The sequence below is a fragment of the Mauremys mutica genome, chromosome 1 (assembly GCF_020497125.1).
Source record: "Mauremys mutica isolate MM-2020 ecotype Southern chromosome 1, ASM2049712v1, whole genome shotgun sequence".
Taxonomy (NCBI): Eukaryota; Metazoa; Chordata; order Testudines; family Geoemydidae; genus Mauremys; species Mauremys mutica.
In genome coordinates, this window is record NC_059072.1 from 118024426 (window position 1) to 118039449 (window position 15024).

Consider the following 15024-nt stretch of genomic DNA (forward strand, 5'->3'; position numbering starts at 1 on the left):
CATTATCTTCAGTGATGCAGTCCTCTGAACTGTCTTTGATTTGCCTCCTGAGCACTTACCTCAGTGATGAGAGACTGATTGGGGATCTGCTACAGTGAAGCATCCATAGAGACATACTTGAAGAACCAGTTACTTACCTGTACAGTAACTTGAGTTCTTTGAGATCTTTTGTTCCCTATGGATGCCTCACCTCCTGTTCACCTTTTCTTCTGCTGTGGAGTCTTCCAGGTTTAGTGGTTAAGAAGGAATTGGATTGGTAGTGGGTCCACATCTCCTTATATGACCTTACGTGGGAGCATCGGGCACACCTCTGAGATTGTGCCCTTTCAGAATCCCCAGTTGAGAGTACACGAACATGCATACATCTTACAGTGAAGCATCCACAGGGGCAAAACATTTTGAAGAACTCAAACTTACTGTACTGGTGAGTAACCTCTCCTTTTTATCCTGAGCTGTGTCTTTGTAATTTGTTTTTATAAGAAGATATACTTCTGTTGCTAAAACAACTGGATACTTCCTTTATTGGAATGCTCAGGAGGAGGGGGAAGTTCATCTTACATATTAATCATTTCTTAAGGGATATATAATGTCGTGTCAGGTTAGTATATCATGGTAGTGCTGAAATATTCAAGAACGGAGATCTATTGTATAGAAAAGGCTTAGTATGGGAGACGGAGTAAATTAAGGTACAAAGCTAGGCTATTTTTGTAAAGGTTGTATTCTCATTGCTATATACTAATGTTGAAACCCCTTTTAGTATGTAATTCCTATCTTGTTTCACTAATGAAAAGGCTACAGCGGGTAGATTTAAGGTAAACTCAGCTGGAGCGGGGCATACAGACTCAACTGTTCTCTTAACATTTGAATGATGGTTTCAGATAGGAAGGAGATGCTATAAATTACTGTGCTGTGTAAGTATTTGCAATGACAGTGACACAAGTCAGCTGATCTAAGAGCATTATCCGGGTATGATACAACTTTCAGAGAGGTACAGTTAAAGTACATACAGCTTTCTTTCTCTAATAAGTTACCTAGTAATAGGCTCGGGGGTGCAGGCGCTTACCAAGCGGCGCTTACCTCACGCAGCTCCCAGAAGCAGTGGCATGTCCCTTCTCCGCCTCCTATGCGGAGGCTCAGCCAGGCGTCTCTGCTCGCTGCCCCATCCATAGGCACCGCCCCTGCAGCTCCCATTGGAGTGCGTAGGAGTAGAGCGGGGCCATGCCGGCTTCTGGGAGCCGCATGGTGCGGCCCCGACCCAGCGCCTTGGCTGGAGCGGGGCTGAGCCACTGATGCGGTCCCTGACCCAGCGCCCTGCCGGAGTGCCAGAGGGGGGCTAAGCCGTTGGTGTGGCCCTGACCAAGCGCCCCGGCCGGAGCGAGCTGCTTGGTGCGGCCCCAGCCAGAGCGCCAGCGGGGGGCTGAGCTGTTGGTGTAGCCCTGACCCAGTGCCCTGGCCAGCTTAAAACTGCTCATGGGGCGGATGCGGCCTGCGGGCTGTAGTTTGCCCACTCCTGTTCTATATTCTTTCTACCAAATCTGAGTCTAGAACCAATTCTTAATTTTCTCATTTATTGAAAATGCTGTCCAATTGCAGTGTAATGACACTCAACTAAAAGAAAACAAATAGCTTGCAAATACACCATATACAAATATATTCACTTTACTGGAGGATTTGCCATACCAGAACCATCAACTCCACTCTTCTGCATCTTGGCCTGATGATCCAAAGGAAAGCAAAAAAGAAAATCCATAAGGTTTGAGTAGTGGTGCAGTTGTGGCATGATTTGGGGAATCTTCTTGATCCCTGTAGATATCAGTTGAGATCCTTGAGTAAAAGAATGTCTGTTCTGTTGAATGGTTCAATTAAACAACCTCTTAAATAGTCTGTCATGGGTTAAAAGAATGCTTTAGATTCAAAAAAAGCTTTTACAAGCATTTCAAGTCTTTAAAGTTAATGCTCTTGTGGCTAAAGCACAGTCCTGGGAGTCAGGATCCCTGCTTTCTAGTCCCAGCTCCACTGCTGAGGTAGTGTATGACCTTGATAGGGCAAGTCATTTGAACTTTGTTCTTGTTTCCCCATCTGTGAAATAGGAATACCAGAGACGTTGTTGAGACTTAGGGTTTGTCTACACGATGAAATTAGGTTGATTTTATAAAGTCAATTTTTAGAAATCGATTTTATTCAGTCAATTGTGTATGTCCACACTAAGCACATTAAGTCGTTGGAGTGCGTCCTCATTACCATGCCTAGCATCGACCCACGGAGCGGTGCACTGTGGGTAGCTATCCCACAGTTCCCGCAGTCTCTGCCACCTGTTGGAATTCTGGGTTAAGCTCCCAATGCCTGATAGGACAAAAAACATTGTCATGGGTGGTTTGGGGTACATTTCATCAATCGCCTCTCCCTCCATGAAAGCAACAGCAGACAATCATTTTGTGCCAGACACCAGGGTGATAAGAAGAGTACAGAAAGGCACGCTGCGCATCAGAGAGGCTTTGAAAACCAGTTTAATGACTGGCCAGGCTTCAGTGTGACAATTGTGTGTTTCTCCTTGATGCAAACCCGCCCCCTTTGTTGATTTTAATTCCCTGTAAGCCAACCACCCTCCTCCTTTCGAAATAAAGTAACTACTATTTTGAAACCATGCATTCTTTCTTTTGAGGAGGCTATGGAACATGGGGATGAGGGTAGGCGATTATACAGTGGATGCAGCGGGGGTCTGTGCTCTTGTTGGCTTTCCTGCAGCTCCAACAGACGCTTCTTCATCATGTCCGTTTGCTCCCCCAACAGACGCTTCATCATGTCCTTTTCTGGCCTCTGCCACTGAATGCCTCCATGCATTAAGCTGTGCCCTATCAATGCAGGAGGACTGCATGAGCTAGGAAAACATGTCATCGCGAGTGCGGTTTTTTCGCCTTCTAATCTGCGATAACCTCAAAGACAGAGATGATAGGGGGAGCGTAGAAACATTCTGTGCTCTTCGATTCTGGGCGGACTGCATGGTCACCTGGTGCTGCTGAGTTTGCCACACTGACCAAACAGGAAATTAATTTCAAAAGTTCCCGGAGCTATTCCTGTGTACCTGGCTAGTGCATCGGAATTCAAAGTGCTGTCCAGAGCGGTCACAATGGAGCACTCTGGGATAGCTCCTGGAGGCCAATACCATTGATTTATGTCCTCACTACCCCAAATTCGACCCAGCCAAGTCGATTTTAGTGCTACTCCCCTCACTGGGGAGGAGTACAGAAGTCGATTTTAAGAGCCCTTTAGGTCGATGGAACAGGGTTGGTTGTGTGGATGCATTCATTTTTAAATCGACCTGACGTGGCTAAATTCGACCTAACCCTGCAGTGTAGACCAGGCCTTAATTCATTAATGTTTTGTAAAGCGTTTTGAGATCCTCTTATGCAAGTTTCCATAAAGTGCCAAATATTCTAATTATGAAAACTTTCAGTGGCAGAGGGTTTGCTAAGTATAGATAAAATTATTCAGAAAAAGTAGGTTTTACACTCTGGGTAATATTTGTTTTTTACCTAGGGAGCAAAGCTTGAAAAGAGGCCAAAAATTTTGATCAATCTTTTAATTTTTTTATAACCTACTCTTTTCTTATTTAAGTGTATATAAAGCTTATGATTTTACTATAGTGCCATCCTTGAATATCATTTTAAACCTCATTCACTACAAGAATATTTTTAAAATTCACACATACCTTTCTTTTTGGTGTAGATTAACATATTTATTAAATCTTATTTTACCAGGATGTGCACACTGCAAAGCTTCATCTTTCTTACACTGCAGTAGTGATGGCAGTCCTTCATTCTGAGAAATGTATTGCAAATTGGTTACATACATAAAAGCAAATGGAATTGGTTTAGGAATAAAATTTTTTATGTTGGAGAGAAATTTACTTTAGGTGTATGAATACTGGTGGAGCAGGGAATTTGGTGCACACTTGATATGAAAGACAACAAAGGATAAGGATAGCTTTTAAAATATTGGCTCACATAGTTCCTCTAAAAAAGCGTGCATGTTTATTTCCTTGTTCCCATTTACTGTAAATTGTAGTCTCTAGGTTTTTAAAATAATGGGCTTGTATTTCATTAATCTTAAATCAGATCAGCTGTATGCTTTCTGGTAATCAGCTTGGTGTTTAAAGTCAGGACTGTGTTAAGAAATCAAGTATGCATAAAACATGCTCTTAAACAAGAAAATCAATGGATGGCATAAAATCACTGCAAACCAGGGGATCTGTTTTCAGTATGAGGCATTCATTGTTGATAGTCTGACAGATGCTTACTTGAACACTTTTTAATTTAATGTAGGATAGTACTGGTATGAAGCTGTGGAAGAAACGATGGTTTGTGCTTTCTGATCTGTGTCTCTTCTATTACAGAGGTAAGTTTTCTTTAGAAAGGTTTGTTTTTGTTTTACTTTGGAAACAGGAAAATCTTAGTGTCTTTTTAAAAAAAAAAGTTTGTAAGAATTGTTGACATAAACTGTTCTCCCTCCCTCTTCTGTCCCCTCCCCCAACTACAATTGAGCCTTTAAAATAAAGCTAATCCTGTCCTCTAATTGGTGAAAGGGTGCAAAGAGCTGTTGGTTAACTTGACATGTAAAATCAGCACACTAGTAGAACTAGCTCCACTTTCCAGGTCAAAACCAACTGCTGACATTGTGTGTTTGTCTGGCTATGCCAGAAGGAGGACAGGAGGCACTGGATGTGGTTTAATTAGGCTGCAGCTTTATTCTTAAATAACTAGGAGTACGTGGCAGATAGACCAGTACAGTGCAAGTAATTCCATAACCCTTGCCATATACTCAGGGACTGTCCCCTTACCCATGCTGGTCCAGCCAATCCACTGTTGGGACCCAGCCACCCCCCTCATGAGGGTTGTGCAGGGGAAGGCTATAACAAAGGGGGTTAACCCCCCTCCCTCACCATACCAGTTGTAGGAACCCCAAATCCACTTTTTCTGTTCTTTTTAAAATTCTTTACCAATCCATTTTATCAGATCAACATATCCATTCCCTGTGGAGTACCTGCACTGGACATCCACCACAAGCTTGCCTGGTCCAGATAAAGGGGGCTTTTCTGGCACAGCTCTGGGTATAAATAACACCCCCCCCCCAACTGTGGGGGAGTGAGGGCAAGTCACCATGCTGACTTAGTCCGCCTTTCTTTGCTTCCTATCTGGAGCAGGAAAACCTTCGGGGGAGGAGGTCTTAAATGACCACTTTTCTACCAGCCCAGCCACACTTGCAATTAAAAGGGTAACTCCTCTTTTCTGTTAAAACAAAGGGCGCCACCCTTTAATATGTACTGGAGGCATTCTTCCTTCCTTATTTGTTTGTCTCAAAGCCTTCTTTGCCAGGCAGAGCAAAAGATTGCGTAAATAATTGATTCCTCTAATGTTTCACCGCCTTGCTGGCAGTTTTTTTTAAAATGTATTATGTTAGTGAGTAGATATGCCAAGGTAAACTGATTATGGGGAAGTTGACTCCTAGAGACAAATAGGGAGGGCAAAAACAGTGATGCTTGTGGTGATGGAGAGGGGCTGGGCAAAAGACATTTCTCCGGTCTACCCAGCTCTCTTGGATACTCATCAGGTGTCTGAAATGATAGAAATGTCATATGTGGTGTTCCCAGTCTCCACTTTTGATGCTGTTGGTGAAACTGGGAGCAGTGGGCAATGAAACAAAAATACCATGTCCTATAATTCATGATCTCTCATGAGAGAGGAGGAGCAAACCATAATTTAGATATTCAAAGCTAATCGGTAGTTTTGGACTTTGGGAGAGGTGTATGACATTTTCAATTTATTTTGAAGAATCATATAATATCAGGGTTGGAAGGGACCTCAGGAGGTCATCTAGTCCAACCCCCTGCTCAAAGCAGGACCAATCCCCAACTAAATCATCCCAGCCAGAGCTTCATCAAGCCTGACCTTAAAAACCTCTAAGGAAGGAGATTCCACCACCTTCCTAGGTAACCTATTCCAGTGCTTCACCACCCTCCTAGTGAAAAAGTTTTTCCTAATAGCCAACCTAAACCTTCCCCACTGCAACTTGAGACCATTACTCCTTGTTCTGTCATCTGGTACCACTGAGAACAGTCTAGATCAGGGGTAGGCAACCTATGGCACGTGTGCCGAAAGCGGCACGCAAGCTGATTTTCAGCGGCACTCACACTGTCCGGGTCCTGGCCACTGGTCTGGGGGGGCTCTGCATTTTAATTTAATTTTAAATGAAGCTTCTTAAACATTTTAAAAACTTTATTTACTTTACCTACAACAATAGTTTAGTTACATATTATAGACTTATAGAAAGAGACCTTCTAAAAACATTAAAATGTATTACTGGCACGCAAAACCTTAAATTAGAGTGAATAAATGAAGACTTGGCACACCACTTCTGAAAGGTTGCCAACCCCTGGTCTAGATCCATCCTCTTTGGAACCCCCCTTCAGGGGGTTGAAGGCTGCTATCAAATCCCCCCTCATTCTTCTCTTCTGCAGACTAAACAATCCCAGTTCCCTCAGCCTCTCCTCATAAGTCATGTGCTCCAGCCCCCTAATCATTTTTGTTGCCCTCCGATGGCCTCTTTCCAATTTTTCAACATCCTCCTTGTTGTGGGGCCCAGAATTGGACACAGTACTCCAGATGAGGCCTGACCAGTGTTGAATAGAGGGGAATGATCACATCCCTCGATCTGCTGGCAGTGCTCCTACTTATACACCCCAAAATACCATTAGCCCAGTGAAAATGATTGTACTTGTTTGAAAAATGTGCAGCACATTTCTATGCTAATCAAGGTAAACTAAGTCTCAAAGCAGAAAAGCTTTCCTTGTAATTCTGGTTAGTTCAAATTCTGAATTATTGGAATGCAGTCGTCATGCTTGCAGTCAGCACTTGAAAGATTACATGTTGTTGGATAAACCACTGCTGAGTCAAAATTAGTCTACTCGGGACTATAATTTAGACATGGAGACATTGGTTGAGCTTTAGTTATTTTATTTAGTTAAATGACCAGTGCATATTTTGTGGTTTTCCTAGTAACTTTTGCTTACTTTTAGGAAGTCTTTTAAGGGTATGTCTGCACAGCCCATGGAAGTTTCATTTGTTTAATATTCTAGGTTGGTTGAATCTCTGATTTATGTTTTTCTCCCTAATGCAACTGAGAATTTTTTTTTAACCTAAAAGTCTAAGGGTACGTCTACACAGCCTGCAGGAGCAAGCCTCCCAGCCCAGATCAATAGTCTTTGGCTAGCTGGGCTCACACTAGCACTCTTAAAAATAGCTGTGTAAATGGTACTTTAAAGTTGTAGCTTGGGCTCTGAAGCATATGGAGCTGTCCATTCAGCTATTAAACATAAATAAAACTATGTATTCAGAGGTCTGTTTCCAATTTCCCATTTGTTCTATGCTTGATTAAGGTGTTAATCATAGGCTAGATAAGAGACATGGAAATAAAAGCAGAGTTGTCTAATGTGTATAAAGTAAGAAGCTGAAGTTTCAGATAGCTATTTTAGCTATCGTTTCATTACTGAGACGTATTTAAATCAAAAAGTGTTTCAACAATGGTTTACAATTACTAGAAATGGTTATTAAAACAAAACAAAAGGATAGGGTTTAGAATTTGTTTGCTTGAAGTTGTTTATGCTAGGTTAATGCTATCTCATTCAGGGACTTTGATGAAAAGGGGAAAATGTGCACTTGTTCTTCGATTGCAAACAGTATTTCTGGTTGTCTATCTGACTGTAACACCAGTTTTAGAAGTTTGATAAGGTTTAGTCCAAAATTTTACCATGTTAAAATCCAATGCAAAGTCCTGATTTAAGGGTAGAAAGAAAACTGATTTCACTAATTTTTAAATGCTTAGAATATTTTGTTGATCTGGGGATAATACTGACTGCTTTCATATAGAAAAGATATTGCTTGCAACAACAAAAAAAATCTTATAGAACAGCATAAGAAGATTCTCTTCTATTTGTACAAATGAAGATGGATGTAGTGGGCAGAGTAATATAAAAGCTCAGATGATGGGAAACAGATTTTTAAAAAATTGGAAACTATAAGCAGTGTGTTTTCAGAACACTAGTTTATTTGGATGAGAAAATGCCATGTTGCCTTTTTTCAAGAATTTTTTCATATTCTGAACTGGAGAGGAAAAAGATACAAAGTATCTCGTAAAGGTTTGTCTACATAGCACTTTGGAGAATGTGGGATCGAGCCTTCCAGTCCGGATTGACAGACTTGGGGTAGCAGGGCTTGTGCTAGTGTTCTAAAAATAGCTGTGTAGACAGCTCTTTGAAGTTGCGACTCAGACTGCAGCTCGGACTCTGTAGCCTCACTGCCTCTGTAGGTTTCAGAGCCCAAGCTACAACTTCAAAGAACTGTCTACACAGCTGTTTTAGAACACTAATGGCAGCTCCACTATCCCAAGTCTGTCCTCCTCAACTGGGAGTCTAGCTCCAAGACACTGTGTATGTCTACACTGCAGTTCAAGCCTGGGCTTGAGCCCGAGCTCAAGCCTAACCCCCTTTGCATCCATTCACCAGTTGGGCTAACCTAGGCTTCAAAAACCAGAGTCCCAGGACCCTGCAGGGCTGAAGGGTCTGAGCCTTATTGCTTTCCTGCTTGACTCAGGTCCCAGAAGTCCTCTAGATGTTTCCCAGAGTTCCTGGCAGCAGAGGAGTAGCGCTTCGGGCAGCAAGCATGGCAGCCAGAAGTGCTGTTACTGTCTGGCTGAGCCTGCTCCCCCTTCCTGCTTTGGTTCCTCGTTGCTGCTGCGCAGAGTTTGCCCAGAACAGGGAGCAAAGCTGACGTGCGAGAAGCAGCTCCCGGCTGCCAAGATGTTGCAGGTCACATCCCTCCCTTGGCCATGCTGAGTCGGGAGCTCTGTCACTGTGTCCCTGCAGGAAAGCTGCTTAATACTCGCTCTGCTGTACGGCCCTTGCTCCCGGGGACGGACGGACGCGCGCACACACACACACCGCCCTCTCAGGGGCTGTGTGCGCTGGGGCGCCCGGACTCTGCATTGTCAGGGCAGTGAGTGGGAGCCAGCCTCCAAACCTCCTATAGCCTTCCGTGGCTCCGGCTCCATCTTCTCCTTGCTGTGGGGTAGCTAGGGGCTGGCTCCCGTCACATACAGCTAAAAAGTCAGATTTGCACTACTCGGTGCTTTTTGTAGTATGAAGTTTCTACAGAAATTTAGATTTAAATAGTTCAGGATATGGCAAAATGTGTGATTTGTAGTGTCTATATTGTAGGTCTTCAATTCAGTTAAAATGCTAGAGAAGGAGTGTAAATATATTAAGGAGCATAAATTGTTGTCATGTGGGATTTAAAACATTCAATCTTGTAATTGAATATGCCTGACTTCAGTCAATAATTGGAAAGGATGTGCAAATTGGCTCAGAGGCCAACATTTTTTTAAACTATTTTGAAATCTTTCTGCTCTCTCACGTATTAGCAAATTGTACTGAATAAACTGTGAGATGCAAGTGATTCTTTTGTCACTGTCTTTTGCCTTACACTGTCTCAAAGATGAGGAGCATGCGGTAGTATCTTTTATTGGGCCAACTTCTTCTGGTGAAAGAGACAAGCTTTTGAACTACACAGAGCTCATCTTCAGGTGTACTACTTCCATACCTTTTTCAGTCATTTACATGTGTGCAAAGTGGATGCAGAAGACAATTATTCTGATTGGGAAGCATTTTACATTTACTGTGCACTTTAGGCCTTGATCTGCAAAAGATCTGTGCACATGAGTAAGTCTCATTGGCATCACTGAGATTACTCATGGGCGGCATGTATAAGAGGCTTAGGGAGATTTAGCATCCCCCAAAATGGCTGGCCATGCAGGGGGCAAGAAATGCTGGCTGTGGCGCAGATCACCTCCTTTTGGAGGCACGCTGGCCAAGTACCCTTGGAGCACCACCACCAGAAGCTCCCTAGAAGTGGGGAAGCTACTGCACCTGGATTGACCCCGCCCTTGCACTGCCTCTTCTCCCCGAGGCGCCCTGCCCTCGCTTGCCCTTAAGGCATGAAAAGAGTGGGAGGGTATAGCCCTCCCACTTTTAAAAGTGACAAACACACACTCCTTCCAATGCCCCTTAGCTGAGTTACTCCGGCATCAGCATGCACAACCTCTCACTGGCTGGCCCAGCTATAGGACGACTCCTCCTGCTGTGCATGCTAATGCTGGAGCAACTCAGCTAAGGGGCACAGGAACGGAGGGCTGGTGGGGCCATGCTCCCATCACTTTTAGGGATCTTCCACTGCTTGCGTAAACCTCCCCAAATGAGGGAGTCACGTGCCATCTGTGAAATTACTCAGGTGCATAAACCTTTGCAGGCTCAGGGCTTGACTTCACAGTTATAAAAAAGAAAAATAGAAGACAACTTAAAAAAAATGGATTCTCTTGCTTGTTCTGCTCCTTTTAATGTGATATTTAGGCGTTCACGTTTATTCTAGGGGTTGTTGATATAGTGAAATGCTCTCATTATATTGAAATCTTTATCCCCAAAGTAGTAATGTGAAGAAGTTAACCTTGCCTGTTGTGAAAAGATTTATATTTGTACATTAATGGCATAGCTCTTCTATTATAGTTTGCTTTGTAGGCTGTGTGCTCAGTTTGGAAAAATGCGATCATTGTGCTTCATAGCTGTCATTAGAGGCAAGCATCCAGTACACTTTATGAACAAATTGTGTCATCTGTGGAAGCGTATCTTAAGGTATATTAAGGCTAGAAATGCGCTGTCAGTGAAATGCAACATTCACCCAGTAATTTGAGTTGCAGATTCTTTAGCTTCCATGTTTCTCCAGTAGTCACAATGTGTGTCTACTGGGGGGACGTTATTAGTGACTTCTTAGTTAAGCTTATGTTGAGAGATTCAGTTAAAGCAGGATTAAAAATCCTATTTTCCCCTTCAGTGATTGAATTTAGTATGAGTTTAATACAAGTCTTCAGAGGACAATTGAATTTTCCATAATATTTGATTAGTAAAATATTTATGATTTTCACAGGAAACATTTTAAAATGAACCTCCTGTGGCTATCCAGACAGGAGCCCTGGTCTGACTCTTTAACTTTAGCAAGGCTGCTGGGGTGCTCACTGCTGTGGCATTACATCCCAGAGAGGCTGAGTGAGGACATGAATGTGGGGCACAATGAGGAGGTGGAAGACTTGACAGGTGGACTGCCTACCAACCACTTAGTGTCACCCACTCCCAGACCTCTACCTAACCCAGTTCCTGGGCTGACCCCAATGCCCAATCTAGCTGTTTGGTTCCAGGTCCACATTCTTTCTTTTTCCCTCCCCTCAGTAACTTCCTTACCACTGTCCTGTGCCATGAAAAGCTTATATGTTAAACAATCAATCTAGTATCAAAGTAAACTACTCCTGCTGTTCTCTCTGGATATTGACCATTTACTGAAATCCGTCATCAAACACTGAATACAGTCTAATTCTCAGATTTTCAATGAATGAAAAATATAGCCACTTGACATGGGGAAAGGGAGTCTAAATGTATGTACTCTGTGTATAAAACTATTGTCCTAATCAAATATTATATTTTAGATGAAAAAGAAGAGGGAATATTGGGGAGCATACTTCTACCTAGTTTTCAGATATCGATGCTTTCTTCTGAGGATCATATTAATCGCAAATATGCTTTTAAGGTGAGGGCATTCATTTTCAGATTAAACAACTATAGAGTGCAGAACACTTTTCACTGTGCCTTTATGCAAGATAGGATAAACAGAAACTGCCTCTGAGCTTGATTTTGCATAATATTATATGCAGATGATCCAAACAATGTAGTCTAATATGCAGAAGAATTTGTTGTAGAGATAGACAGATAATTGCTAAACGTGATGAAGGAGCTAGCCAGGCATCATTTTGCAGCTCCTTTATTTTTAATTCGCATCTCTTCATAAGCACACCTTGGTGGCTTGGAATTGCAGTCTCCATACGGAGCTAGGTTATGTCTACATGGCCCTGCAGTTTCAACTGCAGGAGTGTGAATCACAGCATGCATTAGCATGCTGCACTGTAATTCCCCTGTATGGACACTGTGGCCATGAACTAAAAGGTACCTTGTTGGCATTAACTTAGTCCTGATTAAAGAGGATTAAGTTAATGCCAACTAAGGTTATGTCTACACTAGAGAGCTTACAGCGGCACAGCTATACTGATGCAGCTGCGCTACTGTAAGCTCTCCCATTGACATAATGAAACTATCCCCAACAAGTGACAGCAATTATGTCAGTGGGAGCAGCAAAGAGTTCTGTGGCACCTTATAGACTAACAGACATATAGGAGCATTAGCTTTCGTGGGTGAATACCCACTTCGTCGGATGCAACCCACGAAAGCTCATGCTCCTATATGTCTGTTAGTCTGTAAGGTGCCACAGGACTCTTTGCTGCTTTTACAGATCCAGACTAACACGGCTACCCCTCTGATATGTCAGTGGGAGAAGCTCTCCCGCCAACATAGCACTGTGCATACTACCACTTAATGCCGGTGAAACTTATGTTGCTTAAGGGTGGCTTTTTTCCCCACCCCGAGTGACATAAGTTTTGCCGACATAAGTGGTAGCATAGACATGGCTTTAAGTACCTTTTACTTCACATCCGCAGCATTCACATGGGGGAGTTGCATTTCAGCACGCTAGTGTGTGCTACCGTTTTAACCCCCTTAATCCGAAATGTGGGGCTGCATATATAAGCCCTAAAATGTATTTTCCTCTATTGTGCACATTATGTTTATGAAACTGGGATTACTAATAAGTGCACATCATGGTGGCTCTTTTTAATTTTGGGAAAAAACACTGAAGGCATTTACTAGGACGTGAATGGATAAAAGAAAAAAAAATGAGTGTAGCGCTTACATCTCAGTATTAGACAAACTATTTTGTGTTAAATATTTATTTTTAGCTGGTATATTCTTTAATCACTTACATATTCTCTCCTAACATGGAATTTCATTTCTTGGCTTTGAGTTCCTTTTTGGCTGTCCTTAATGACTGTTGAGCTGTACACAACTGAAAGTTACAATGGTGAGTACAAATTAAAACTTACTGAATTGTTCAGGCTGCAGAAAATGTATAACTTAATATTTATATTAAGTTAATGTTTTATGAACATCGTTATAGGATTTTTGATAGCAGAAAAATATAAATTTCAGCAGGGTACGTTCACAGAAAAGCAACAATTACAACGTTCAAGCTAATTCTTTTATTAATCTAATTGCACTGAAAGAAAAGCATAACAGTGAATGATATTGTACAAAATGTTTTCTATAAATTGTTTGTAGTGTTTTCATAAACCTAACAACAGTGGAGTAAGAAAAAAATAACATTATTTGCCTTTTTTTTCTTTTACAGAAATCTTGTCTTTTTATTACAATGACCTTGTCATTTCCAATCAGGCAGCTCATCCAAACATGAGGACCTATTATTTCTGCACAGATACAGGGAAGGAAATGGAGCTATGGATGAAAGCCATGATAGATGCAGCACTTGTACAGACAGAACCTGTGAAAAGGTAATGTAGATTGGCAAACCAGTAGAACAAGGAGTTAATTTCCAATAGTGGGTTTGAGTTTATTCACTTAAAATGTAAGGTAATTCAGCTGTACTTCAGCCCCACCAGTGATTGCAATGATGAGAGCACTTATGGGGTATGTCTTCACTGCAATTAGATACCCGTCGCTGGCCCGTGCTAGCTGACTCAGGCTAAGGGGCTATTTATTGTGTAGACATTTGGACTTGCACTGCAGCCTAAGCTCTGGGACACTGCCACCTCACAGGATCCTAGATCCCAGGCTTCACCACGAGCCTGAACATCTACACCACAATTAAACAGCCCCTTTGCCGGGTCCCTGCTAGCCTGAGTCAGCTGGCATGCATCAGCCACAGGTTTTTAATTGCAGTGTAGACATACCCATGCTTGTTGAGAGTTTAAAGTCTCTAACCTTGCTCAGAATTACATGGTAGCTAAAATGCTAATGGCAGCTAGCACCTTGTTTACATTTGTGCACCCGTTTTTGCTACTGCCATTTGAGCTGAACCACTGGCAGTAATGGTGGTACATTTCAAAAGGAAAAAAAAATTCCTATGAACGTGGACACAATGAAGAAAAAAGGGCAAAAGGGTGTGAAATCAAGGCCACCTCATTATTTGTAAAGCTCAAGAAAAACATTTGCACACTACACACTGTATGTGATAAACTGATTCCTGCTTCATGATTCTAGTGCCCTTGCTTCAGGCAGTATGCTGATAAAAATAAAAAGTCCAAAAGGAATGCTCTGACCAGTGCTGCTTTAGGCTCAATGCTAAAGTGTTTTCTTAATATATACATCTAACCTGTAGTATTTTGAGAGCTTCTCCATTACAAGTGTTCTCACTGACCCTTTTACTTCTGCCCAGTGTTCAGAGACTGAGGGATGATAGTCTGACTAACAAAAATTAAGAATATACTTACATTTAATATTAAATGTAAGTTAAACAGAAAAAAATCAGAACTTTTAGCTTTAATCCCAGCTAATATCCCCAAAGAGCACATTAGTTAATATTGGCTTGTGGTTTTTTCCATCATCTTGAAGACAGAGTATTAAAATGGAGTAATTTTTTCATTAATCTATGTGTGCCTAGCTCTTTTCGTCTAGGGGTCTAAAAACAAATTACAGATTATTAAGACTCCCAGTGCGCCTCTGTGAGCTAGAGTATGGTAGGATACCTACCCATTGTATATCTGAATAAACTGAATCCCAGAAGTTAAATGCCTTGCCTATAATTACACACACACACACACACGAAAAGCTGGATATAGTAGTCAGGAGTCTTGCTTCGCTGGTGTAGCACTTACAGGGGTTCTTAAAGGTTTTCATAACACAGGCTACATCTGAGAGTGGTTGTTTCATAGTCCACCTCTTGTCCCATTCATGATAACCTATCTCTGAAATTTGACCTCCTCCTTCCAGTGATTGCTCATGTTCATTCCACAATAGGTGTGTGTGCT

General features: G+C 42.1%; 1 protein-coding gene across 4 annotated transcripts in view; it reads left to right on the forward strand.

Moving 5' to 3' along the window:
• PLEKHA5 (pleckstrin homology domain containing A5) overlaps positions 1-15024 on the forward strand; it is a 304813-nt gene that overhangs the window by 182617 nt on the left and 107172 nt on the right. For all 4 annotated transcript variants that reach the window (XM_044992791.1, XM_044992750.1, XM_044992765.1 and 1 more), the window contains 3 exons: positions 4323-4395; positions 11581-11681; positions 13433-13548. In XM_044992791.1, coding sequence (XP_044848726.1) covers positions 4323-4395; positions 11581-11681; positions 13433-13548 — 290 coding nt within the window. The remainder of the gene's footprint in view (positions 1-4322; positions 4396-11580; positions 11682-13432; positions 13549-15024) is intronic.